This window comes from Eretmochelys imbricata, chromosome 6 (assembly GCF_965152235.1).
Source record: "Eretmochelys imbricata isolate rEreImb1 chromosome 6, rEreImb1.hap1, whole genome shotgun sequence".
Classification (NCBI taxonomy): domain Eukaryota; kingdom Metazoa; phylum Chordata; order Testudines; family Cheloniidae; genus Eretmochelys; species Eretmochelys imbricata.
In genome coordinates this window covers 110,320,009-110,347,080 of record NC_135577.1, presented here as the reverse complement: position 1 = coordinate 110,347,080, position 27,072 = coordinate 110,320,009, and the positions used below count along the sequence as shown (strand labels likewise).

At 42.3% G+C, this 27,072-nt stretch overlaps 1 protein-coding gene across 1 annotated transcript; it reads right to left on the bottom strand.

Moving 5' to 3' along the window:
- Nucleotides 1-401: 401 nt before the first annotated feature.
- Nucleotides 402-26,701, bottom strand: DLK1 (delta like non-canonical Notch ligand 1). The gene is made up of 6 exons (XM_077820010.1): nt 26,636-26,701; nt 22,005-22,496; nt 21,171-21,352; nt 20,568-20,698; nt 15,195-15,336; nt 402-1,164 (listed from the first exon to the last, which is right to left on the bottom strand). Exons 1-6 carry the CDS (start codon nt 26,699-26,701, stop codon nt 420-422), a joined length of 1,758 nt encoding a protein of 585 aa, XP_077676136.1. The 3' UTR covers nt 402-419.
- Between the last annotated feature and the right edge of the window lie 371 nt (nt 26,702-27,072).

Genomic DNA, 27,072 nt, shown 5'->3' with positions numbered 1-27,072 from the left:
AGCATGCTAGAATTCACAAAACTAGTAAATAAGCCTGTACAGCCCTCAATTACTGTTTATTAAAAAATGAGCATTGGCAAGTAATTTATGAGGACCATATTTGCCAAACAAGCTTACACAATCCAATAAAGCTGAAAACTGCTCTTGTGGCAAATTTCTTTTATTTTACAAAATATAGCTGCATTAAAAAAAAATCAAATGAACATTCCTTGCTCTGTAATCTGATTATGTTAAAGTTTTATTTTGGGAATGAGAAATTCACTTGGCAACACAGATACAACATATTTCTTCTGTACTTCCCAGCACAAATTACAGCAAATGTATGCACAAAACATCAAAGCCAGGCACAGGTAACAAGTTCAAAAAACTTTACATATTGCTACAAAACTCTAGAAGTTGCTGCAAGGCTTTCAAGGAGTCTAGATGGCGGTGTAGTTCTTGGTGTAGTTAGTGAGTTTGATCTTCTCTGGGAAAATTATGTTAACTGAAAGGTTTTCCCCATTGTTAGACTGAAGAAAACAATTCTTTTTCTTGCGTAGTAGATGGCTATATTTGGCATTAGCAAGCCACATTTCACATTTGGAAAAAAATACAATCGCAGTTGTACCCAACACAACAAGACATGTAAGCAAGCCCAGAACAATGAAACATATGACCTGACTTTTATTAAGCAAGGGGTCTGTGTTTTGGATTGTTTCTTTCATTGTTATCTTCAAGACTTTATGTTCTTGGTGAGACACTGACTTCGGACGAGCATTTGGGGGTAGATTATAACTGTGCCCGTGTTTGGCCTCTGTATTCACACCATGGAGACTTGTGTTTCTGCTGAGATATGTGCAGGTTACACCAACAAATTCCGGCTTACATACGCATTCAAATCCTCCTTCAGGATGCTCATGACATGTTCCTCCATTCTCACATGGGCTGCTAGCACAGAATATGACACGGCTGCTGCAGGATTTGCCCATATAGCCAATAGGGCAATGACAGTTGAAACCTCCACCAATATCCGTGCACGTTCCTCCATTTTCACATGGGTTAGGTTCACAGTCATCTACATCTATTTCGCAAAAATTGCCAGCAAAACTCGGAAGGCATGAACAGGAGGCATGAGGCGCAAATCCATTGTCATCAACACATGTTCCCCCATTCTGACAAGGAGAGCTGGAACGCAAGACAAAACAGATGGGAGTTTAAAGAAAATGTAAGTGAAATAAGCAGATATGCAACATTTCAGATAATTAAAAAGGGGTAATTTTCTATATTAGATAATGAGCCATGTCAGTTCCTGGTGGAATGTCATTGACGTCCATGGAGTTGCATCAAGAATGAATTTTGTCCAACATCTTTATCAATATACGCGGTCCCCCTAATATTCCAGCATTGATTCCAATCTCTTCTGCACATCCTAATGTACAAATCCTATCTGAAGAGATTTAAAACTGTTTTTGAAATTAAGCAGCCCAATGTGCTTGTCTGGTTAGATCTAGTGATCTGAGGAATGGTTGAGTAGGTATTCAGACCAGAGTGAGCAAAGATATTGCCAGCATGGCTTAGTTTTTCCTCAGTAATTAGTCAAAACACAATCTAGGTATTATATATTCAGTATAAAATATCAACAAGCATAACAGCTGATGTGGAGACAGTTATTTTTATTGTATGGCTATAGCATAGTCATACCCTGTACATTTGAGAGGCTGGAAGAATTTGTGGCACTTTGAAACCTCAAAGCATTGAAAACAATACATTTTCATTTTTATTTGCATAACTACATTAAGTGAGAATAATTTTGTCAAAAGAAATCATATACAATCAAAATTGTTATTTCAAAAGGATTGGCAAGGCGGTAGCTCAGGAGACTGGTAATAAGGATACCAAACTTTTCACATCTAGGTCCCAAATTTGAAAGGACCCAAGTCAGTAGTGTTCAAAGGTTGGAACCACCTCATGGCTGCTTGGTTGCCTGTGTGAAATTACCTTATTCCAGTTCCTACTAGATAAGTGTTCACAGTGCAAAATCCAGCCCAGTCAGCATCCTCCTTAATAGTCTTCACAGAAAAGCCAACGGCATGGAAACAAAATAATTCTCTCAGTTCTAGAGGTGGTTCATACACATCAGGGCTAGGAAACACGGGTTGTTTTGCTACACCCTTTCTGTGGAAGGGAAGAGGACTTCATCCTCCAGGGATATCAAGTCAGCATATTTCATTGGTATTAAATTCACTCAATAACTATTAAAGGAAGATTGTACTAAGTGCAATCTCAGAGGACTCAGCAGATAGGGTGGCAGCCAGATAAGGGAGAGTAATAGAGAAGTTGTGCAAAAGCAGAGCGCTATCAGCTACTCAGATTGAATCAATATAGTCAACACTGAAAACATTCACAATGACTTGTTTCACGAATTTTTCTTCCAGAAGTATTTTTATTTGCTGATCCCTAATGTAACCCTGAATATCCCATCAGAATTTAAATATTGTCACAAACCATTTAAAGTTAAATAAGTTAATTCAGAAATGTTAGCATTTAACCTACAAGCTCCAAACATCCCTCCTAGTTATGGTAAGAGATTGTTAATATGTAGGCAAGAGTACCATGAGGCCTTGCAAAAGTTATGTCAGAGAAACAATAGATATTACTAACAGCTACAAGTTAAATTGCTTATAGAATAGAAATAAGCTTAAGAGTATGACCTATTTTTACAACTGCTTAAGGTTGTTTTGTGCCTTGTATTTGTCTATGCTGTGTGAACAAGAAGTTATGAAGTTGTAACCGAAACCACAAGAAAGGGCATGTAGGATGGAAGCATTTAAGAAGAATATTATTTACCTTGTGTATAACCACAATATGACATTACCATATGATTGGCCAATTTATTAAAACATTCCAAACCACAAAGGACACAGTGAAATGACTGGTTAAGAGTTGTTTTAACTCATGCTATGCTTTATTGTTAAGGAGGTTAAAGTTATTATGATAGAAATATAGGGCATAACTCATTTGATAATGAATCTATAAAACCGATGGAAATGTAAATCATTCTGCGAAAGGGTGAGATGCAGACTGACAGGCGCCCCCCCCTCCCCCCAATTGGTTGGTGAGTACCACCTTTCTGTTACATGCTGTTCTATTTGTAGTTAGAGAAATCTGACTTAATAAACCCGTTTGAGATTACTATTTGATGCGTCACTGACTTACATATTGAACAGAACCCACTACGTTTATTACAGAAACATGTCTTTCCTAATTTGGACTACATTAGTATTCCAGAGAGAGCTGCCAAGAGACAGAGCCATACATGACAGTGGGCCACATTTTGCAAAATCAATGGGGTTGTTATTTACAGCATAATTCGGTCCATTACTTGCACTGTGGCAGAACAGGAATCTCGTGCAAGAGGTTGCAAATGAATTTCCATCTTACTTTCATGATAATTTTACATGCAGCAGCAAAACTTCATACATGAGTCAACAGTGTGCCCTTGTTGCCAAGAAGGCCAATGGCATTTTGGGATGTGTACGTAGGGGCATAGCCAGCAGATCGAGGGACGTGATCGTTCCCCTCTATTCGACATTGGTGAGGCCACATCTGGAGTACTGTGTCCAGTTTTGGGCCCCACACTACAAGAAGGATGTGGAAAAATTGGAGAGAGTCCAGCGAAGGGCAACAAAAATGATTAGGGAACTGGAACACATGACTTATGAGGAGAGGCTGAGGGAACTGGGATTGTTTAGTCTGCAGAAGAGAAGAATGAGGGGGGATTTGATAGCTGCTTTCAACTACCTGAGAGGTGGTTCCAAAGAGGATGGTTCTAGACTATTCTCAGTGGTAGAAGATGACAGGACAAGGAGTAATGGACTCAAGTTGCAGTGGGGGAGGTTTAGGTTGGATATTAGGAAAAACTTTTTCACTAGGAGGGTGGTGAAACACTAGAATGCGTTATCTAGGGAGGTGGTAGAATCTCCTTCCTTAGAAGTTTTTAGGGTCAGGCTTGACAAAGCCCTGGCTGGGATGATTTAATTGGGGATTGGTCCTGCTTTGAGCAGGGGGTTGGACTAGATGACCTCCTGAGGTCCCTTCCAACCCTGATGTTCTATGATTCTATGATACACTGAAAGAACATTAACCTTGACAGGACTCAATCATTCCATATTCCTGAAGGCATATAGCATAGTACCTGCCAGTACATGAAAAGATTACTCAAATAGTTATTTAAAAATATTGCACTTATAGTGGGAGACCCAAAGACTAGTAGGGAATTGAGCATCACTGCTCTCATGCTCCAGCTACATGCACACACATAGTTAATATTTGCAACTGGGTAAATGACCTGCCCATTATGGATTCCCACACTGGGACTTGGGTGCCTTAGGAGATCTACTGATAACTGTGGTTTGGACTGCATCAGAAGCATAAGCTTCAGAGGAATGAGCAGGTGGTGGATGTTCCCCTAGTACCCCATATCTCTGGAGGTGGAATGGCCCCGCTTCCCAGACTTTCAAGGTATATCTACATTGCAATGTAAGTCCAGACTCAGACTCAAACCCTTCTATCTACACACAATTCTATCTAACATAGACCCAGGTCCCAGGATCCTGCAGAAGTAGAGGGTTTGAGCCTGAGTCCCAAATGGGCTCAGGCCCAAAATCCATCATAGTGCAGTGTGGGCACAGCTCAGGTCCAAGATTCCCAGACTCAGGTCCTGAGAGTCCACAAATGGTATCCCACAATCCTCTGGGACAGCATCCTTTGACCTTTCTATCTCAAGACTGGCTAATCGACTCCCAGAAAATGGAAGCAACGCGCCTGGTTCAAGTACAGCTGCTTGACATTTAACCCTTCCATTTTGTTCTGACCATTGAGCTGCAAGCAGAGTGAACCTTCTCCTGCATTTGTAATGGCCGCCAAAACAAAGGAATCATCTGCCAAACATGCCGCTAGCTAGTCATGGGAGCACAGCCAGATTTTGGTTAATCTCTGAGGCAAGGCGAGCAAACAGTTCAACTTCAGCAAGAGTTCCAGAATTAGCCACATATTCCAGCTAATAGCAAAGAAGCTGGCAGCACTGTTCACCAGACCACGAACTGGTGCAGGGAGCAGATTAAGTGACTCAAGCCTGACTACTGAAAAGCCAGGGATAAGAACCACATCTCTGGGAATTTATTGTGTACAAATGCTAAGGAACAGCTGGGAAGCTGCATGCAAACACTATTTCTCAATACATTTGTCTACACTGAGCCATACACTAAATCCACAGTTCTTGCCAGTTCATAAGCAGTCATGTCATTCATAACTACAATGTATGGCAATCCCATGCCGCACACACACACGTATTTCATGTGTGATGTGACAGTACTTCTTTTACTGTAAAGACTGTACAAGAACATTCATAAACCTACTATTGTCCCTTTCCATTGGATCATGCAAATCCAGAATGTGGGAACATAGATTCCCTGATTTGTGTTGCTAGGTTACATTCTGTCCCAACTGCAATAAGTGCACTTTCTGTTTGCGTGTACTGGTACAGCAATCCATTACTGCGAAGGTCCATTCAGGGGCAAATGGCACAACTTTGGCTTCACCCAGATTATGAAGAACACAGCAAGCTACAAAAATACAGATAACACAGGCATCCAAACGTGTTTGCAAACAGCACTAGTGGGATTTCAGTCTGCCAAATGAACATTCAACCACTGTTCTGTGCCTGCTGAGAGTGTAATTGAATTGTCTTTTGCCAGGCCCTCTGAGATCAGAATATGATTTCATAAGCCAAGGCAAAAGGGGATACATAGGGTCCACCAGGGTAACAGTGTAGACAGTAACTCCATTTATGACAATCATTTGGTGGGAATATTGTCCCAGCCTGTCCTTGAATGTAGACTCCCAATCATTGAGAAACCCTGGCATTATGAACTTTTCCAGTGCAGCCCATGCTGGCATCCATAAATCATCTTCAGAGGTCCACAAGGGTCTGCCTAGTAATGGAGCAGTACTCTTTGCAGTTTATGTACTCATGTCCTCCTTGAGGAGACCAAATCATGCGCATGTGAGTCCCATCAATGGGCATGTGAGTCCCATCAATGCTTCTGGACTGGTACTGCTACCCTCATGCATGTCATGGTGCTGGAGTCTTGGGGCAAGCTGCTCACAAAAATATAGCTTTCTTCATGCAAAAGTTCTGGATCTGCTGCTGGTCATTTCAGGTGCCTGTGATGATGTGATCCCACCAGTTTGTGCTTGAGGCCTGGCTCCAGAAGCACTGGTCTATATACGGAATCAGTGGCTACACTGAGAGTTGCAAGCAGCATTAGCAAGTTCCATTCTTCCAGGTCTATATCCTCCTCCTCTGTCAGGCACCTTCAGTAGGTCAGAAACTGCCACTGGAATGTCCACCAGCATATCATGGATGTAATGCCCGTTTACTAAAACGGAAGTGAAAGTGCAAGCAAGCGAAGGTCTTCAAATGGTGTCTCCTTCATACTGCTGGTTCCAGACTGGGAGCAGACAGACCCGAAAGATACAGACCCGCTTGGCTTAACAGAGAAATCTTTGGTGAGCTTAAACACAAAAAGGAAGTTTACGAGAAGTGGAAACTTGGACAGATGACTAGGGAGGAGTATGAAAATATTGCTCGAGCATGCAGGGGTGTAATCAGGAAGGCTAAAGCACAATTGGAGTTGCAGCTAGCAAGGGATGTGAAGGGTAACAAGAAGGGTTTCTACAGGTATGTTAGCAACAAGAAGAAGCTCAGGGAAAGTGTGGGACCTTTACCAAATGGGGGAGGCAATCTAGTGACAGATGATGTGGAAAAAGCTGAAGTACTCAATACTCTTCTTGCCTTAGTCTTAACAGACAAGATCAGCTCCCAGACTGCTGCACTGTGCAGCACAGTATGAGGAGGAGGGGGGAAGCCCTCAGTGGTGAAAGAACAGGTTAAGGACTATTTAGAAAAGCTGGACTTGTACAAGTCTATGGGGCTGGATCAAATGTATCAGAGAACACTGAGAGAGTTGGCTGATGTGATTGTACAGCCATTGGCCATTATCTTCGAAAAACTGTGGTGATCGGGGGAAGTCCCGGACGATTGGGGAAAGGCAAATATAGTGCCCATCTTTAAAAAAGGGAATAAAGAGAATCCGGGAAACTAGAGATCAGTCAGCCTCACCTCACTCCCTGGAAAAACCATGGAGCAGGTCCTCAAGGAAACCATTTTGAAACACTTGGAGGATAGGAAGATGATCAGGAACAGTCAGCATGGATTCACCAAGGGCAAGTCATACCTGACCAACCTGATTGCCTTCTATGATGAGATAATGGCTCTGTGGATATGGGGAAAGCAGTGGATGTGATATACCCTGACTTTAGCAAAGCTTTTGATACAGACTGCCATAGTATTCTTGCCAGGAAGTTAAAAAAATAAGGACTGGATGAATGGACAATAAGGTGGATAGAAAACTGGCTAGATCGTCAGGCTTAACGGGTAGTGATCAATGGCTCGATGTCCAGTTGGCAGCCAGTATCAAGCAGAGTGCCCCAGGGGTTGGTCCTGGGGCCAGTTTTGTTCCATCCCATCATCCAGATCATTATTGAAGATATTGATTGCACCCTCAGCAAGTTCACAGATGACACTAAGCTGGGGGGAGAGGTAGATACACTGGAGGGGAGGGACAGGGTCCAGAGTGACCTAGACAAATTGGAGGATTGAGCCAAAAGAAATCTGATGAGGTTCAACAACAAAAGCACAGAGTCCTGCACTTAGGATGGAAGAATCCCATGCACTGCTACAGGCTGGGGACCGACTGGCTAAGCAGCAGTTCTGCAGAAAAGGACATGGGGATTATAGTGGACGAGAAGCTGGATATGAGTCAACAGTGTGCCCTTGTTACCAAGAAGGCTGACAAGAGATTGGGCTGCATTAGTATGAGCATTGCCAGCAGATCAAGAGAAGTGATTATTCCCCTCTATTCAGCACTGGTGAGGCCACATCTGGAGTACTGCATCCAGTTTTGGGCTCCCCACTACAGAAAGAATGTGGACAAATTGGAGAGAGTCCAGCGGAGGGCAATGAAAATAATTAGGGGGCTGGGAAGAGTGAGGGCGGATTTGATAGCAGCCTTCAACTGCCTGAAGGGGGGTTCCAGAGAGGATGGAATTAGGCTGTTCTCAGTGGTGGCAGATGACAGAACAAGAAGCAATGGTCTCAAGTTGCAGTGGGGGAGGTCTAGGTGGGTTATTAGGAAGAACTATTTCACTAGGAGTGTGGTGAAGCACTGGAATGGGTTTACTAGGGAGGTGGTAGAAACTCCATCTTTAGAGGTTTTTAAGACCTGGGTTGACAAAACCCTGGCTGGGATGATTTAGTTGGGGTTGGTCCTGCTTTGAGCAGGGGGCCAGACTAGATGACCTCCTGAAGTTTCTTCCAGCCCTAATCTTCTATGATTCTATGAAAGATAGCTCAGCAGGATCTGTCTGGAATTTGAAGGGCTGCAACAACTTCCTGTAATGTGCGAGGTGGACTGTCAAGTTTCCTCACAGTGAATTATGAACCAGGGGCATGAATGGCCACAGCTGGGAAGTGTGCTAGGAAGCCTGGGATACGATGGTTTGACTCAGGTCTGCGTACTCCAATGTGGATACTGGAGTCCTAGGTTTCATGGGGGAGTGAAGCACTGAGGGGCTCCCCAGAAGTACCTGCCTATTATGGTAGAGGAGTAGGCTGGTTGTTCTTTGTTTCCACCAAGTGAAATAAACTATTGGTGACTCCCTGAACATCTCCCACTGTAGCTGGGAGTTGGGAGGAAAGCTCCTGCAAGCCTGGAATTGGGAGTTTGCAGTGATGGGGTCTGGAAAGAAGAGTGGGTTTTTATACTCTTTCAGGATTTCGCAGAAGTAAAGTACAGTTAGTAAAGGGAGATTGGTGACGTTTGGGGTGGTGGTAATTATGAGAGCCAGAAGGCAGATTACAAGACAGACTATACTGTCTGGTTAAAACAGAGAATGACAGGATTAATTGTCCTGTGGTCCACTGGAAACTGGGTGATGAGCAGGTGCCTCGAAGAGTCCGGCAACCTCTCTTGGCTCAAAGTAAGATTTATGGTGTTAGGAAAAAATCAGTCAAAACCCTTTGTTATGGGGTGGGGGGGATTTGAGCCCTTGTGTTTGGAATGGGATAATTCACCAACTTCTTTGGGAATTGGGATGAAAGTTGGAGAGAGAATAAGAAGAGGTGTAAGATCATGATTAAAGGTCTAGAAAAATTGTTGTTCTTAACCCCTGAGGACAAGAAGCAGTGGGCTTAAATTGCAGCAGGGGAGGTTTAGGTTGGACATTAGGAAAATTTTTCTGTCAGGGTGGTTAAGCACTGGAACAAATTGCCTAGGGAGACTGTGGAATCTACATCATTGGAGATTTTTAAGAGCAGGTTAGACAAACACCTGTCAGGGATGGTCTGAATAATACTTAGTCCTGAGATGACCTCTCGAGGTCCCTTCCAGTGCTATGATTTTATGATCATCATCTGAATATTGCATATGTGTAAAACAAAGCAGAACAAAATTTAGAGGAATCATGGGGAATTTTAAGAACACCTTTATTATTATTCACATAAGGTTAAGTATATGATTAAAATAAGTAATATATTAAAGTTAATTCTCTAAGAACACAGCAGCAATTCTACTGTATTAAACACTCATGTTTTAAGACAGTGTTTCACAAAAAGTGGTGTATGAACTACCAGCCAAGTGGATATGGCCACTCCATTGTTCTCCCGGGACTCTGCTCTCATTTAAAAAAAAAGTTGGCTCTAGCTGTTATGATTGTGAAGAATATTTTCAGCACTTGATCCAAGTGTAACTGATACAGTGATATCTGCCTGAGTTTGCCAATAAGCTGAAATAATAGCTCTGATGTGCGAACTGTCCTATTCATATCAAGTGTTAACTCAGATGCCCGTGATGACACTTGACAACATCAACACTGATAACTGTTCCATCCAGGCATGTAAGAAAGAATAAAAAAGTCATAAAGATCTACATCAGTAATTCCCAAAAAGTGGGGTGCGCCCCCACCCAAAGGGGGGACAAAGGGCTAGAAGGCAGTGGGTGCGGAAGATGTATAAATTAAACTGGGTAGATCTTTAACAACACAGAGTTGAAGGGGAGTTGCAATTTGTTTAATATTCCTGAAGGAGTCTCAGCATTCTAACATTTGGAAAACACGCTTTAAGGAACGTTAGGAAACAGGACACATGACTTCCAAGCCAGCATATGAAAACAATAATTTCCCCAGGACACAGGGCCAGATCCAGTAGGTGGCATTCAGGAATATTTTTGTGAAGGTCAGGAGCTCATCTGTAATAATTTATGAACACTGTATGTGACCTAGTTATTGGGAGAGTTACTGGAATATTTATTGCATGTAGGGTGATCAGATGTTCCGATTTTATAGGGACAGTCCCAATATTTTTTTCTTTTTCTTATATAGGCACCTGTTACCCCCCGACCCCCTGTCCCAATTTTTCACACTTGATATCTGGTCACCCTCACTGCATGCATATGTTGGTTTCCTTTAATAGCAGGCTACAGCTCACTTCATCGGATGCATTCAGTGGAAAATACAGTGGGGAGATTTATATACACAGAGAACATGAAACAATGGGTGTTACCATACACACTGTAACGAGAATGATCAGGTAAGGTGAGCTATTACCAGCAGGAGAGCAGGAGGTGGGGGGAACCTTTTGTAGTGATAATCAAGGTGGGCCATTTCCAGCAGTTGACAAGAACGTCTGAGGAACAGTGGGGAGTGGGGGGAGGGGGTAAACATGGGGAAATAGTTTTACTTTGTGTAATGACCCATCCACTCCCAGTCTCTATTCAAGCCTAAGTTAATTGTACCCAGTTTGCAAATTAATTCCAATTCAGCAGTCTCTCATTGGAGTCTGTTTTTGAAGTTTTTTTGTTGAAGTATTGCCACTTTTAGATCTGTAATCGAGTGACCAGAGAGATTGAAGTAACAGCTGGTAATAGCTCAACTTACCTGATCACTGTGGTTACAGTGTGTATGGTAACACCCATTGTTTCATGTTCTCTGTGTATATAAATCTCCCCACTGTATCTTCCACTGAATGTATCCGATGAAGTGAGCTGTGGCTCACGAAAGCTTATGCTCAAATAAATTTGTTAGTCTCTAAGGTGCCACAAGTCCTCCTTTTCTTTTTGCGAATACAGACTAACACGGCTGCTACTCTGAAATCTTTAATAGCAAGGTTGTTAACAAGCGGAAAGGCTACATGATGGCTCCAAATAAGCATATTGGGGGTCAGTAAGACAGAACGCCTGAACTATTAGCTGTAAAGATGCTACTTTCAGGCTAGAGCCAAGTCAGAAGTCTTGTTTTGCCAGGGCTGGAATTGAAGAAATCAAAAGGAGCACAGACAAGGTAAAAAGTCTCCTTCTCCGGAGATCAGGCAATTGTCAGGGAGCTGTTCACGGGGTACAGGCTGACAAAAACACGGACACCTACTTGGGGTTCTAAAGAAGTTAGGCCTTCCTATGCATTAAGTAAGACAGATGTGTGTAGCCGTTTTCTTGGTTTAAAATCCATTTTCTCGTATGCTTTCTTTGTTCTTACTGTTAAGATTAAACAAGACTTTGTTTAAGAAAGCTGTCTAGTTCTTCTAGTTAGCACTGATCACAAGCCCTCAAAGGGAAGACTTGCTGGTGCAAAACCCAGTCAGGCCACATGGTGCTGAAGTTCAAGAGTGGGAGAAATGTGGGTTTCACACCAGAAAAAGGTAAGGGCATGAGGCCTAACACCTGTGGGGGTACACTCAAAGGTGTTAGGGTACACTCAAAGGTGCAATTAGCCCTGAACCACGACAGAGACTCCAATCAGATCAGAGCCCCAGTGTAGCAGGTGCTGTACAAAACACATAAATAGGAGACGGGCTATCGCCCCTCCATAACAAAACACATACCTGCAGAGCAGTGACTGGAATTGTGTCCCTGCAATTCCTAAAAGCCAAACCTCTACCGTCTGAGTTAAAGGAAGATTTCTGTTAGGCCTTTGTTATGCCACCAATTCCCTTACCGAGCACTGAACATCAGCCATCCTTACACTGTAAACTGCAACCAACCAATGAGGGTAAAATAACTCACACGTACACAAATTACCCAACCTGGCCCCACTGAAGTCAATGGCAAAAATCTTCCACTGACATAACAGAGCACAGGTTTGGAACAAAGTCATAGACTCATAGACTTTAAGGTCAGAAGGGACCTTCATTATCATCTACTTTGGCCTCCTGCACTTTACAGGCCACAGAACTTCACCCACCCAATCATGTAATAGACCCATAACCTCTGGCTGAGTTACTGAAGTCCTCAAATCATTATTTAAAGACTTCAAGTTACAGAGAATCCACCATTTACAATAGTTTAAACCTGCGAGAGCCCCCTGCTGCAGAGAAAGGCAAAAAACTCCCAGGGTCTCTGCCAATCTGACCCAGGGGAAAATTCCTTCCCAACCCCAAATACGTTGATCAGTTGAACCCTGAGTATTTCAGCAAGAATCTCCAGCTTGAAGTCAGTGAGAGCATGTTTGGGCAACAGCCTTATACAAAATAAATATTTGTTTGCTCAATTACAACCCATTTTCATCAAATATAATGAGTGCAGAAGTTTCCAAGGAGATTTAACTACATGGAAAGGCTGAAAGGGTTGTAACAAACCATTGTTGAGCTAAAGGGAGACAAGGAAACCTTAGACAAAAGTCAATGTTTCAAATTAGAATAATTATTTTTAAAGTGATTTATAACACAGAAATTGATTAATTTTCTTCAAGCTTTGCAGAAATATTCTGCTTCAACCTCAGGGGAAATCTGCCAATTTTCAGGCTAAGACAATTTTCCAAACCAAAGCTATAGGGAAGCTACAACAGCATTTTATAATGTAAGCTGGTAGCAGCCTTAACCGTAGTGAAGCTCCTGCTTTATCATAATAAAATGCACGAGGATTAAAGGACTTCAGATACTAGGAGAATGTGAGAAGACCCTTGATAGAACAGAATAGATTCCTCCTAAGAATCTAGAGCTGGCTGGATTTTTTCAAATTTAATTAAAAAATTATTCACATTTTTTTCATCATTTTTCAGACAGTTCTGTTCCCAGCTATATTATTAAAACCTAGTGACAACTGAGTCATGGACAAAATGTGCAGCCAAAAAGCCATCATAACACAAGACTCATAGGGAATAGGTTTCTTAATTAATAGGTTCAAACCTTAAAGTCTATTTTCCCCATAATAATCTGAGTTCAGCCATTAATGTAATATTGCATGTAGAGTTTATTGTATCAGAATACTGCCAGCCTTCATCAATGAATAAAAGCTTGAATTTCACTAAATTATATTCCTTCTAATCTCTTGTTGCTGTTTCAGCCTCTTAATGTTTGTCTGTCCAAATCTTTTGTTACATGCTTAATTAAAACAATATCCATATTTCAGACATTATATCCTTAATTGATTTCATTTACTGGTACTAATTTCCTTTAATTTGTACATTATAGATGATTTACCTTACAGTACAGGTCTAAGGAATAGTTAATATTTTGCATGTAAACACCTGCCAGTTGTCTACTTATCTACTTTATGGGCCATGCTGTCAGACATATGCCTAACTTGTACATGCAGATATTGTGACTGCATATTCAGTTATGAGCATACAAATGACTAATTAGACACATGACTGGACAGTTTTATGCATGCTTAATGTGACTGCATGAGAAAATCTTCCAAACAGCCAGTTAGTTAAGTACTTCAGAAAGGGAATCCACTTAAGTCAAGCGAATTCTTTCCCTGGGTTTTGTTGGGCTTTGGATCAGGCCCAATACATATCAGAAAGGCAGTTTTTACAAATGTGAATAAATAAATGGCCACTTGGATGCCAGCTACAGAGGTTAATGGAGGTGCTTGAGCTGGGGATGCCTTTGTACAGAGGAGAAGGAGCTGCTGGAAGGCTGTTCTGCGCAAGAGGCCTTCACTATCAAACACAACCCTCTCCTCTGTCCAGTCCCATCCCGCTAATCCAATTTGTTGACTTTTAGGTCTTTCAACACTGCTAGGTCTGCTTGAGCGAATGTGCTAAAAATAGCCACGTGGCCAGGGGTAGCAGAGGTAGTGTCTCGGGCTAGCCGCCTGAGTTCACACTCAGGGAGACCAGATGGTTTGTACTCAAGCAGCGAGCTAAGCTGCTGCCTGTGCTATCCCCAGCAACCCTACTATTTTGAGAACATTAGTTCAAGCAAAACTAACACGTATCTGTCTGCTCAAGCTGGGACGCACACGCCCAGCTGCAGTGTCGACATACCCTTACAGCATGCTGCCAAGCTCATCCATTTGGACAGGCATTTCGGGAAGCCTGAGGTTTGGTGGGTTTAGCTGACCATAAAGGCAGGGGCTACTCGGAATGTGGGTGGCGAGAAGAAAGAAACTCCCCCTCCGCTCTGTGGCCCAAGGAAGCAGCACAAACCCCCGCCCCTTCTCTGCTGATTTAATGAGAATCATAGAATATCAGGAGGTCATCTAGTCTAACTCCCTGCTCAAAGCAGGACCAATCCCCAATTTTTGCCCCAGATCCCTAAATGGCCCCCTCAACAATTGAACTCACAACCCTGGATTTAGCAAGGCCAATGCTCAAACCACTGAGCTATCCCTCCCACCCAATGTCTCCCCTTATTTAACTACTACACTGGGTGTAGAGTTTTATGGGAGTTCAAATACCTTGGTGTTGCAGACAGGGTTCTTTTGTGCTAAAGGAGGTTGCTGGTTGGCTACTGCTCTTTTGGTCTTAATTGGATTGTATTTTTAATTATTTGTTAAGAGCACCTAGAACGTACTTTTGACGTTTATCTATTGAAACTGTAAAAAAACCCAAACATAATATTACTACAATATGTGCAATTTTGAATATTTGAGGTTCAAATTATGCACACAGACTCATGCTAAAAATCTGATCAGATTTATATAATAGGAATAGATCAGAATTAGTCAATTTGAGTCTAGAAACAAATAGGCTAGAAACTAAACTACCATGTCGGCGGAAAAGTTATATGTTACATATCAAACATTTTATGATTTAAGAAAGAAAACCAGAGAAAAATTTAGTAGGATTGTATATTTATATCAGAAATCAATATTTACCCATTAATAATGCAGGGCCCTTTTTTCAGATGGCAGTTTTTTCCTGTAAATCCCTTGGCACACAAACAAATATATCCTCCATCTCCAGTCTCTATGCATGTTGAATTATTGGTGCAGGGTTTTGAAGAACATGGGTGAATATCTGTGTTAACAAAAACAGACAGTTTTGTTACATCAAAAACCATTAGTCGTAATGTTAAATATTTAGCACATGAGAAATCAGGGTCTACTTTATCATATAAAAGTCATGAAATAGTAAACAATACAAAAAGACTAAGTGCATTTTTAAAGGTCCTTCATCCTGCATTGCATATATTTTGATTTATTCTTCTCTCTAATGGAGGGCGGATTGTTCAGTTACTTCATAGTCAGTCAGCTTGTTCCCCACCCATTAGCTCTCACTTTGTGAAATACACTTGGATTGCTTCTCTCTATGAATAAGTAATATTAACAATAAAAAGTTAGAGGTGGGGGGAGAGCTACTGATTACTATAAACACCACCTCATATTCCCAACTACTTCATGCATGTAAGTCAGATAAAGCAATGTGCAATCTAAAAATGGTATATTTATAAATTTCTCCAGATTGCCTGATGTTTCAAGTCCTACACAAAAGCATTTTACGTTTTAAAAGAGACAACTGGTATTTGTAAGTAACAAAACACAGGAGCTGTTTAGGAATTTAGATTTTCTTGGGCAGGGAGGGTGTCAGCAAATGCCAATTTGGTTGAAACTGAAACTTTTCTTAGGAGAGGGCTGGTTTCAATGAAAATTCATTGGAAAGGTTACTTGGGTCCTGGTTGGAAATTCTGGACACATCTGCAATGTGGAGAACCCAGGGTCAAGTCCTTGTTCTGCCTGATCTTGTGCAGGGACTTGAGCCTGGGTCTTCCAACATCCCTAATCACCATCTTTACTATTCTGGCATCATGGTGTCTATCTCAATTAAATATTCATTGGGCCAGACAGAGAGAGTGACTGTGTAGCTCGGTGGCTCACCTGAGATGTGGGTGATGCAAGGACTTGAACTTGTGTCCTTCAAATTGCAGGTAGATGCCCTTATTAGACTATTGGCTACTGTGGAGGGCTTCTTGTTTACCTGAAAAACTTTGAAAGGTCTCAGTTTCATCCCGATGCAGAATGGGAAAATTTTTGTGGGATGGGAAAACTGTTTCCAGCCCAGCTCTAGAAACCACCTTTGAACTTCAACTTGTTCCTCTCTCTGTGGTATAGTCTTTGCTGGTTGGCATTTACCTCTTACATGATGGTGCCAGAAGAGTAGACCGTTATATTTTTGCCTGGTAAGTCACGCACGTAATCTTTCACAATTACCCTCTTAGACTGAGTCTCCTCCAGAGCAACTATTGAAGATTTAAAATGAAATAAATAAATAAGTAAATGAACCAAGATAACATGGCAGCTGCTGTGAGGTCTTGCAACTTGCTGCGAGGTCTTGCAAGCTCACACACGCATTTTGAGTGACAGCACTGTGCGTATACCTTTTTCTAAAGTGATAAATAAGGATGTGATGAATATTAAATTCTACTTCCCACCTAAACCCACAGGATAATGTGAACCCAGAGGAATATCATGAAGCAATGTAAAATATTAACCATAACTATAAACGTTGTCCAGTTACAATTACAGTAAAATGCTCTTCCCCCTGTATAGGGGCCTATTTTCCACTATCTTAGTCTGTCCCGATTGCCACACTACCACTTTATGTGAACTTTTGTGTGTAAACGGTGGTTTCCACAAGGACCAAAATAGCCTCGACTGCATTTCGCAGCAGTGTTGTGTGCCCATTTTGGCAAGCCTTAAGGGGAGCTAACCAAACACAACCCTGATACAGGAGAAAGGAGATACCCTGCAATAGACACACATTTAATAACATTAAATAAGAAATGTATAAGAAAAAAATACGGAAGGAAAGAAAATAAGGCATATAACAGCTCACTAGCTAGGAAAATGACACAATCCTTGAGCCTATAGGAATAAATTCTCTATTTTAAAAAAAACCCAACATTATTCTTGAATTTCCCCCCACCCTTCTCTCAAATGACGGATGAGCTGTGGAATTTCTTACCACCAGAGATAACTGAGGCCCAGAGCTTAAGAGAATTCAGAAAAGGATTAGCCATTTACATGGATGAGAATATCTACAGTTGCTTTACATAGAATTAAAATAGGAGGTACAAAGAGTTAAACCCTCATGTTTCAGCAATCACTAATGGTTTGTATTAGGAAGCAAATTCCCCAGTAGCAGTTCACTGGCGGGTTTCTTGCACCTTCCTCTTAAATGTCTGGCACTGCTCAGTATCAGAGACCATTAGCTGGACCATTGATTTGATCTGCTGTGGAGACTCCTATGTTCCAAACGAGCTGTCATTAAGATACCAAGCACATATTCTGAACACCATAGTTACTATAATGGCACTAATTTTGTGGGCTTTTCGCCTTGGTTTCCATAGAACAAATCAGCCACACTGGTTTTCCCCTCTGTTTCGAAAGTTATTCTGTGTGGTACATACACCCTCTGTGGCATGTCACAAAGCTAGCTCAAGAAAGAGAAACCCTCTGTAACAGGGTGGCTTTCACCACAGGCTGGGGCTAAGCCAACCCTGATCATAGCATGAGTCTCACCTGAGAGCAATCAAGTGATTTTGGTGTAAAAGGAGCAGGAGGGTGCAATAAAGGGGGAAACCTAGGAAGCTGTGGCAGCGTTGAGAGAAAGTGAGGAAAGGCTCCTGCAGTGACGACCCAGAGACCAGGGGGAGTTGCCCCAGGCAGGAAGGCCTGGGAGAAGGAAAAGAAATCTTATGTTGTGTGGATTTAGGAGGACCTTGTTTGGGGATTTTGAGTTTTATTTGCAGTTTATTTTATATTTTGACCAAGAAAAAGCTTGAAGGGAAGTTTTATTTGAACAGTCCAAGTGGGGAAACTGAGGTAGTCTGCCTGTAGCCTGACCCTAGGCCAAAAGGGGGTGCATGAGAAGTGGCCAACCTGGTTACACCCTGACACGTGTATGGGTTTTAAATATGGGGTTGGATCCTGCAAAGTGCTCTACCCTCTTGCCTTGATCCGGTAAAGTGCTCAAGCATGTACTCATCTTCAAGCATGTGATTAAATAACTCAGGGTATGTCTACAAGGGGATTAAAAAACCTGCAACTTTCCCAGGTCAGCTGACTCAGGTTCAACAGGCTTGGGCCCTGGAGCTTAAAAACTGATGTGTAGATATTCAGGCATGGACTGGAGCCCCTTACCAACAATAATACCACCACTGCTGGCCCATTTCCTCATAACAAGGCTGCACCAACCCCCACATCTGAATATCCCCAAACAGTGGCTGCATACAGAAACACCTTGGCAAACGTATACAGTCTTTAAAAGTTGCAAAAATGGAGGACATTGAGGAAGTGCAACAAATTCCCATAAAAAGGTGCATTACTTAGGAACTTTCTTGATTCTTTAGAGCAACATAGTAATTGTATGTTTTGATCTGGTGTACACTCATAGCTATAGACTGCCTGAGGAGCTAAAAATGCCAGTTTAGGTCCATTCGCTTGTGAAAATGTAACAGTGGTTGTCTCCACTTCTCACATGCAAAGATAAAATGTTAAGGGGGATTCCTTTATAGGTAGGAGTCTAGTATTTTATACTGAGGTACTGTATTGGATTTAGTGTTTCCATATGGAAGTCAGTTATTCATACATGCTAACCATCCCAAATTGGGCAGAAGCCTCCTATTTGTCCTGTGGAATTTCCTCTTTCTTCCTAACCTGATCAAATCTGGGTTAGTGGTATGTGTTAATGAGTTATAGCAATTCAACACAACTTTATACAACCATCTTCCTAGCAGAGGAAGGTCCAATCCAATGACTGAGCAGTTGCTCCATGTCATGTTATATTGCTTTATTGGATCATGACAATCATGGGTAAAGGCCATCCAATAACAGGGAGGAAGCTTCTCTCTGCTGACCCAATATGAATTAGAGAACATGTCCAGACTAGCTAAATCCATTGGATTGGCATGATTTTCAATATACCTGATATACCCCGACATCAGACAAACAGCTAATTCTATCATTCTGATTATTCTTGACATGTCCTTAGCCGGCCCTGGATTCAAGTTTGCAAAAACTGACTCCTAGTGGTGAGTGAAATAATTTTTGGATGTCTGTAGAGCATGCTTGGTATTACTAAATATAGAGATAGTAGGTAATATTTTCAAATCCACCCAAGTTATTTTCAAAACGGACTTAGTGACTTAGGACCAGATTTTCAAAGTATTTAGGTGCCTAGAGATCTAGATCGGAAACTTGTGTTATTTTCAGAAGTGCCAAACCAGATCAAGTTTCTAACGCCCATTGATTTCAAGTGACTAAGTTCCATTTTTAAAAGTGACAGATTTTCAATGGTATTTAGGTTCCTAAAGATGCAGATAGGTGCCTAGTGGGATTTAAAAACAAAAAGTATCTAATCTACTTAAGTGTTTCTGAAATCTCTCTAGGTACCTATCTGCATCTTTGGTGTCTAAATACCTTTGAAAATCTGGACCATAAAAACCCAAGTTTAATTCAAAGATGATGGGATTTAGGCTGTAAGTCACATAGGAGACTTTGAAAATGTTATTCAATGAGAATTGCCTAATGAATAAGAAGGATTTCTTGAACATCAAGTGACAGAACACAGCAACAAACTAACTTTTGATAAACTAGAAGATGATGAAACCCAGAAGACTGGCAAAAATATGAGCCCACTTCTCCTTTTCTACTGGTTTAACACCAATGTAACTCCATTGAATCACTGGAATTTCTTTTGATCTACAGTGGTTTGAATGAGGGAAGAATTAAATGCTATACCTTCTAATAGTTCCATTCAAATCCTTTGCTAGAAAATATTTAGTCAAGCACCAAACTCATGTGTTTATTTCAACTTATACTATCATCTGCACATGATGTTGAATAATGAATTATTTCAACTGATTGAACACACCCACGGGGACTTCTTACATTTACGGAACCAGTGTAGAATTTGTTATTTACCATCTGCATGTGACAATCATAGTTAAAAATGGAATTAGGGTTTTATACATAATTCTAACAATATCCAGAACTATATTATACAAGATATTGTGTTTTCACTTAAAATGTGAATGCATAGGGCTTTTTTTTTCTCTCCCCCCTTCACCGCCCCCGCTCCCCCCCCAAAAAAAATTCATGTTTCTTCGTGTTTTCGGTCAAATATTCATTTTAGAAAGAAAACATCTAGGGAAAAACTTTTGCATATTTCTAACACCAGATGGAGCTGTAATCACTTCATTTAATCTCTGGGAAACTATGTTGCTCTATTAAAGGAAAGTATTTGCAAACCTATGTCACAAAGGCTGCCAACCCATCCTTCTTCACAGACACATTGCCATGGTTTGGCACAGCTGCCATGCACACAACCAGGAAAAGGAACACACTGATAACAGAGAGCTCCTTGCCACCCAGGTTGACACCTGAAATAGATGCAAGACAAGATACAGAGGTTTTTTAAAATAATTACCAGGCTGTTCTCCTTTTAAAAGGCACAAAAAACTGAATTTGCAAAGATAACACTGCTACATGTAATGCATTTGGAAAAAAAGACTTTCAATGTTTATAAAATACTGGGGAAAGAATTAAAGAAAAACGGTTCACTTTAGGTGCAAGAAAAACAAATATTTTAAACCTAAAATAACTTAGCCCTCTTAAGTATCTTTCTATAGGTGCTCCTAGGATATTTTAAAAGAAATATTCTAATTCTCAGAGGCATCCAGGTTTCTTTAATATGCTATACAATTCTAGTTACAGTCTGTTAGTGGAGAGCTGTGTCCTTATAGCATCACATTTTCAGCGGGCAAATTGTTCTAATTTCTGTCTTTTTTTTTTTTTTATTTACAAGAATAATCAGTCCCTTCACTAATAACCTCAGCTGGTAGATCTCTTTACCTGCATTCACTAGGACTTTCACAAAATCCATTCACTGGGTGGCAGCCAGATTTACAAACAACATCTAGGAGAGAGATTTGTAAAGTGTCAGTACTAAAAAGAACCATATCCTCACATTCTATATAGATTATAGATGCTTTAAAACTAACCAAAAATGTATAAAATTTAGATTTGTTCTCATTCTAAAAACAAAATGTAACTTTAAATAAACATATCTCCTAGCAATTCAGCTGTTAGACACCTGGAATGGAGGTTCCTCAGAACTGTACAAGTTAAACCACTTTAGCATACGGACATTTTTTGCAATATTAATATCAATTTACATAAAATTGAAAATGACATAAAAGGGTCTAAGTCGTTTTGCACATCACAGATACTATTATATTTTTATTTATACAAAAGTACCTTTAGTCAGAAATAATTTGCATTCTAAAAATTTGATAGTACTCATGTTGAATCCATTCGACAAGGCTGTGTTATGAAGAAACACTAAATTTTGATTAAAGTGTACGAGAATAGCAAAAGTTAAAGAGCAACAGGCACGTTTTCTTTGCAGACAATTGAATGTAAATATTTTAATCTGTTAAATAATCGTAATCTCACGTGCAATCATTAACGTTTGAAATAATGACATTGCAAGAGAAATCCCTGCTCGCACTCAGTGAGAAGAAAAGCGCCACTCTAAAATCCGTAAGAGAAAATGAGAACTTGGGAGGAACTTGAACTAGAAAAACATGCGTAGGGTAGAGAAATACTCAGTTCTTCAACAGTGGCATTAAAAAAAAAAAAAAATCAGCGTGAGACGACCTCTGGGAAGTTTTTAAACCCGTTTACTTGCGTTAAGGTTGCAAGTTCTTCCCGTTCACGCCAGCCACTGCACACCAAGATGACAAGAGGAAACACTGGGTCTTCTGCATTGTCGTCTACGCGGTCAGCGGCGGCTTTCCCGGACACGCTTCCCGGAACATGGCGGGTGCGGGTGCGCTTGTGGGACCTAGTAACGCTCCCCACCGCCTCTGGCTCGTAGCGTGTGTGCGCGCATAGCCTCCAGCGTCCCGCGCCGGGACACAGGGACGCACGTCCCCGCACCGCCTTCTCCCTCTCTGCGGCGAGACCGAAGAGAAGCTGAACAAAGTCTCTCCGAGCGCACAGACAGGAGCTGGGAGCAGCAGCAGCCGAACGGGTAAGGAACCAAAGCTCCCCCACCCCGGCGCCCCCAGCAAAGAACTTTCCGCCCGTGACAAAAGTGCCATGAACTTGTCCAGGCTGGGGCCAGCCGCAGCCTCCCGCCGGGCGGCCCCGGCCCCGGCTCCCGCGCGCTCTTACCTGGGGTAACGGGCAGGATGAGGGGAAAGAAGCAGCAGCAGAGTAAAGTGACAGCCTGGAAATCCATCACCCCGCATACCAGGGGCGCGCTCCCCCCCTACGACGACGGGCACATGCCCGTGGCAGCAGGGCGCCGGGCTGCTCCCCCACCAGCCCGGAGAGGGGATCTGGCACCCGGCCCCCCGCCAGCTCCGGGGTGTCTGCTCCGCTAGCTCCCTTGGCACCTCCGGGGGTGTCTGCACCGCCCCTCTGCAGCAGCGGGCGGGGAGACTCCGTCTTTGCTGCAGAGCGAGCGAAAGCTCCCTCCTAGCCTTGGCAGAGCTCACAGCGGATCCGCTGGCACAGTCAGGATCCGGCTTATAATTAAACTTCTGCGTGAAAGGTGAAGGGAAGTGTTGGGGGGGGGGGGAGAAGAGGCCTCTCCCCTTCCCCAGTCCCTCCAGCCTCCCCTGCCCCCCTCCGCGGGGGGGGGGGTCGCATCTGCATCCCCCACCCGGCTCGTGGGCAGGGAAGGGGTCGCCAGGGATTAACTTTGTTTCGGGGGTGGCTCGTCCGCAGGGGGGGGTTGTGCCGCTCCGCGGAGCTAGCGGGGGCTATCCCGCCACTGGGGAGCCAGAGGTCGGAGCAGAGCAGGGGGATCCTGTCCTGCGCCCTTCCCCGCTTGCTTCACTGCACAGACGGGGCAGGGCGGCCGGCTGCAGCCGGGCTCCCTCTGCTAGTGTCCGGTCCCTTGCCCAGCGGCAGGCGAGGGGGCTGAGCAGCGGGCTGCCCCACGCACCGATTGAGCGAGATCCGCGCCCCAGGGTGACCACCCGTCCCTGGATTTCAAAGTGCGTAGGTGGGTTTTCCTTACATGGGTTTATTGGCCAGGCAAGGTCCAGTCCCTCATCACCTTCTCCACTGACTAACGGCCTCTGGGCACCGAGGCAGGCCACTTACAAAATAACCCGACCAGGAGTCCCCCTAGATGGTTAGATCCACATTTTCCAGAGTGGCTGCCACTTTTGGGGTGCAAAATTGTAGCACCCTGAATCTCTGACTGCTTTTGAAAATGTTGGCCCTGTTGTTTAGATTACTTTGTCTTTTCCCTGCAACATTGAAAAGGACCCTGCAAAGGAAAAAAATATACCTCCACCCCCTTTCTGGATTATTTATTATGCTCAAAGGCAGCTTTCAATAATTCTGGAGATGGGAGAGAGGTTGAGAAGAAAAAACACTTTTTCCCAGCCTCTGTTTTCTTTTCCACTACAACTAGCAGGTTTTATCTGGCCTGTTTTTGCTGGTGGACTCTGTGGATGACTGAAGAAGTGAGCTGTAGCTCACGAAAGCTTATGCTCAAATAAATTTGTTGGTCTCTAAGGTGCCCCAAGTCCTCCTTTTCTTTTTGTGGATACAGATTAACACAGCTGCTACTCTAAAACCTGAAGAACTAGTGGAATTGTGACATTACAAGGGACAAGAAAATGAAATCTGGGCAACTCTAGTAGCAGGGAGTTTTAGTTAGAGTGGTTTAAACTATTGTGTTTGTTACCAGGTATTTAATCCTAACTGCCTCCACATAGTTGGCTAGATGCTTTCTTTGGGGAAGCTGTAACCTCTATCCCTCAGGTAAGGGCAGAGAAAGCTCCAATGCTAGGTTTCTAGTCTTCCAAGGAAGGCTCCAACACAAACAGGGAAGACAAAATTTAATATGTGATATTTCTAAGGTTAAAAACTTTTCAGTCCTTCATTATATATCAATAAAGAACAACAACAAAAAATAAAAAGACAAACCTCCTTTCCCCTTGAAGGGTCACCTTCAACTGATTGTGTATTTTTCTGCGATTGTCCCTCCCTGTACTTTTCCAGTTGTAGCACAGGAGTGCCTGTGATTTCAGGTACCCGATTTAGAGCCAGATTGGCTAATTCTTGTTGCTTGCAGTCCTCCTTTAAAGAAATTATTGTCTGTTATGTTTTAATTAGTGTCTTTTAGGATTCCCCAGCGCACTTTTTCCTCACTTGTTGATTAATGCTTCTTTCCCTCAGACCTTATTTGCTAATTTGTCAACATTTATGTGAAGTACAGGGGAGCTGCCAGTAATAGTTTATTAACTGTTTGATTGTTATAGGCTCACCAGGGATTAATTCAACCAGGGGTTACTTGCACATATGCAGGAAAGGGGACAATAGCTTTAGGCAGATTGTTTATTGGTTCTTAAAGACAAATCAGATATCATGTTTTACTCCCAACCATGCTGAGTTCATCAGTAGGGAACCAAGTGGGAAAAGCTGGAACAAATAACTTTGGGGTGTATAAACTACAACCCCTGAAGAACATGGAAGAGTGAGACAGGGGTTCAGTCTGCTCTGAAGCAGTCTCTGTCTGCAGCAGTTTGGGTGGCTTGGGTAAACTGGGCCTACCTAACCTATAGGTAAGAGAGAAGTGTGTGCAGAACCCTTGAGTTAAGAACCCTTCTCCCTTGTTATGCTTTGTTTATACTATTGAGATTAAACAATACTTTGTTTGGAAAAGACTTTTGGTCCCAGCTCCTGAAGGGAAAACTTGCAGACTCCATACCCAGTCAGGAATCACAGATGGCACAGGGGATGCTATAAGACCAGGTACCTGCTCTAAGAATAGAGGAATTGCAGAATTCCCTCCTGAGAGAAGGGAAGACACAGGACAGTACCCATATACTCTTATTCTGTGAACCCATTCATTACTAAAATGAAGACCAGTAAGTAACTCAGGCCAAGCTTTCTGTTTTTCCTCACACATTCAACCAGTCAGAAGTATATGCAGGATGGCTTATCCTTGAATTTAGATATTATGGATCAAAAATTGTCTATGTAATTTAGAAACATCTTTTATGCTGCATGTTTGGCTATATTTCTTACACAACAGATAATCTGGGTAGTTAAAAGCCCCATAAGTATGATATCCTGTGGTTTCAAATACTCTGATAGTTAGTCCAGGAAGATTTTATTCTCTCTCTCCTCCAGTCCTGATAGTCTGCAAAAGACACCTATAGTAGCTGTTATTTGTCATTACCAGTATGATAATTCATAGATTTTACCACCACACTCATAACTGTCAATTTATATGAACTCATTGGTACTGAAAACACTTTTGACATGACATTCCTCCCCCTCTCTTTCTATCTCTGCTATTGAATACAGACTGCATTTATCCATACTGATATTTGACATTTATGAGAATTTTGTTACCAGGTTTTGGTTACACATACTGTATAACACTCACTCTCACTTAATATGTTTTTAATCTTGCGTCCCGTGTTTTTATGTGTGTATGCAGATGCTTTAGTGCACACATGCTCTCCATTTTTCACAGCAACTCCATCTTTTTATTACATTGTATGTCAGATGTGCCTCTCTGATTAGCTGAATTAGGAAATAAGTCCCTTTCTCTGTCTTTAGTTTAAAGATCTCCTGAAATAATCCTGCCAGTTTTAAATCTAGGAGGTCAGAATCCCTCCTGCTTAAGTGGAGACTGTTAAATCCGAACAAATTTTCAACACAGAAGTTCCAATGTTCTATGAATCCAAAATAGTTCTCCTCTCTATATTATGCCACCTGACATAATATGCAATCAAACAGCAAATCATTGCCACTCAGCTCAATAATTACATCCACCTGTCAGAAACACTCTCACCCAGCCCTCTGTAGTCTTTTCCACATTCACTGAAAACTGTCAGACTTGGGTTCTTGCAAATCTTAGTGAGTTCCCCTAAGAATACCCCATTGGTGATCCTAGAAAGGTTTACTCTAAGATCTGGAAGCAAAAGCACCTCACCTAATCTTTGCCAACATAACAAGAAACTAACTAAGTGGTTGTTTGTCAGGTATCTAGATCTCAGACCATTCAAGGTTTTAACGATTGTACCCCACACCCTGAACCAGCACCTAGAAATTAATGAATAACCTTTTTGAAAGTCCCAACATCCCACCAGTTTTAGGAGATGGATAGTTGCCCTGAGAACTAGCAGAAACTTCTGTCTGGCCTTCAGAAGTTTCCTTAAACTACGGCAATCCAGCACAGAGTGGTCAAAGGCAAAGATTACAGGAGCTGAGTCAAGATAGGACAGGAAATTCCTCAACCTCTTCACCAGTAACATGCATAAATGGGTGCTAAGGCTCACTTTCAGAAACTGAGAATCCAAAAGCAGCAAAGGATCCAGTAAAGCCTTGAAGCTGTGAACTGCCATTGTGGATGTGTCCATCCACTCCTCCAGGTGCCTCCTCTGCCCAGTAATCATAGAATCATAGAATATCAGGGTTGGAAGGGACCTCAGGAGGTCATCTAGTCCAACCCCCTGCTCAAAAGCAGGACCAATCCCCAATTAAATCATCCCAGCCTGGGCTTTGTCAAGCCTGACCTTAAAAACTTCTAAGGAAGGAGATTCCACCACCTCCCTAGGCAACGCATTCCAGTGTTTCACCACCCTCCTAGTGAAAAAGTTTTTCCTAATATCCAACCTAAACCTCCCCCACTGCAACTTGAGATCATTACTCCTTGTCCTGTCCTCTTCTACCACTGACAATAGTCTAGAACCATCCTCTCTGGAACCACCTCTCA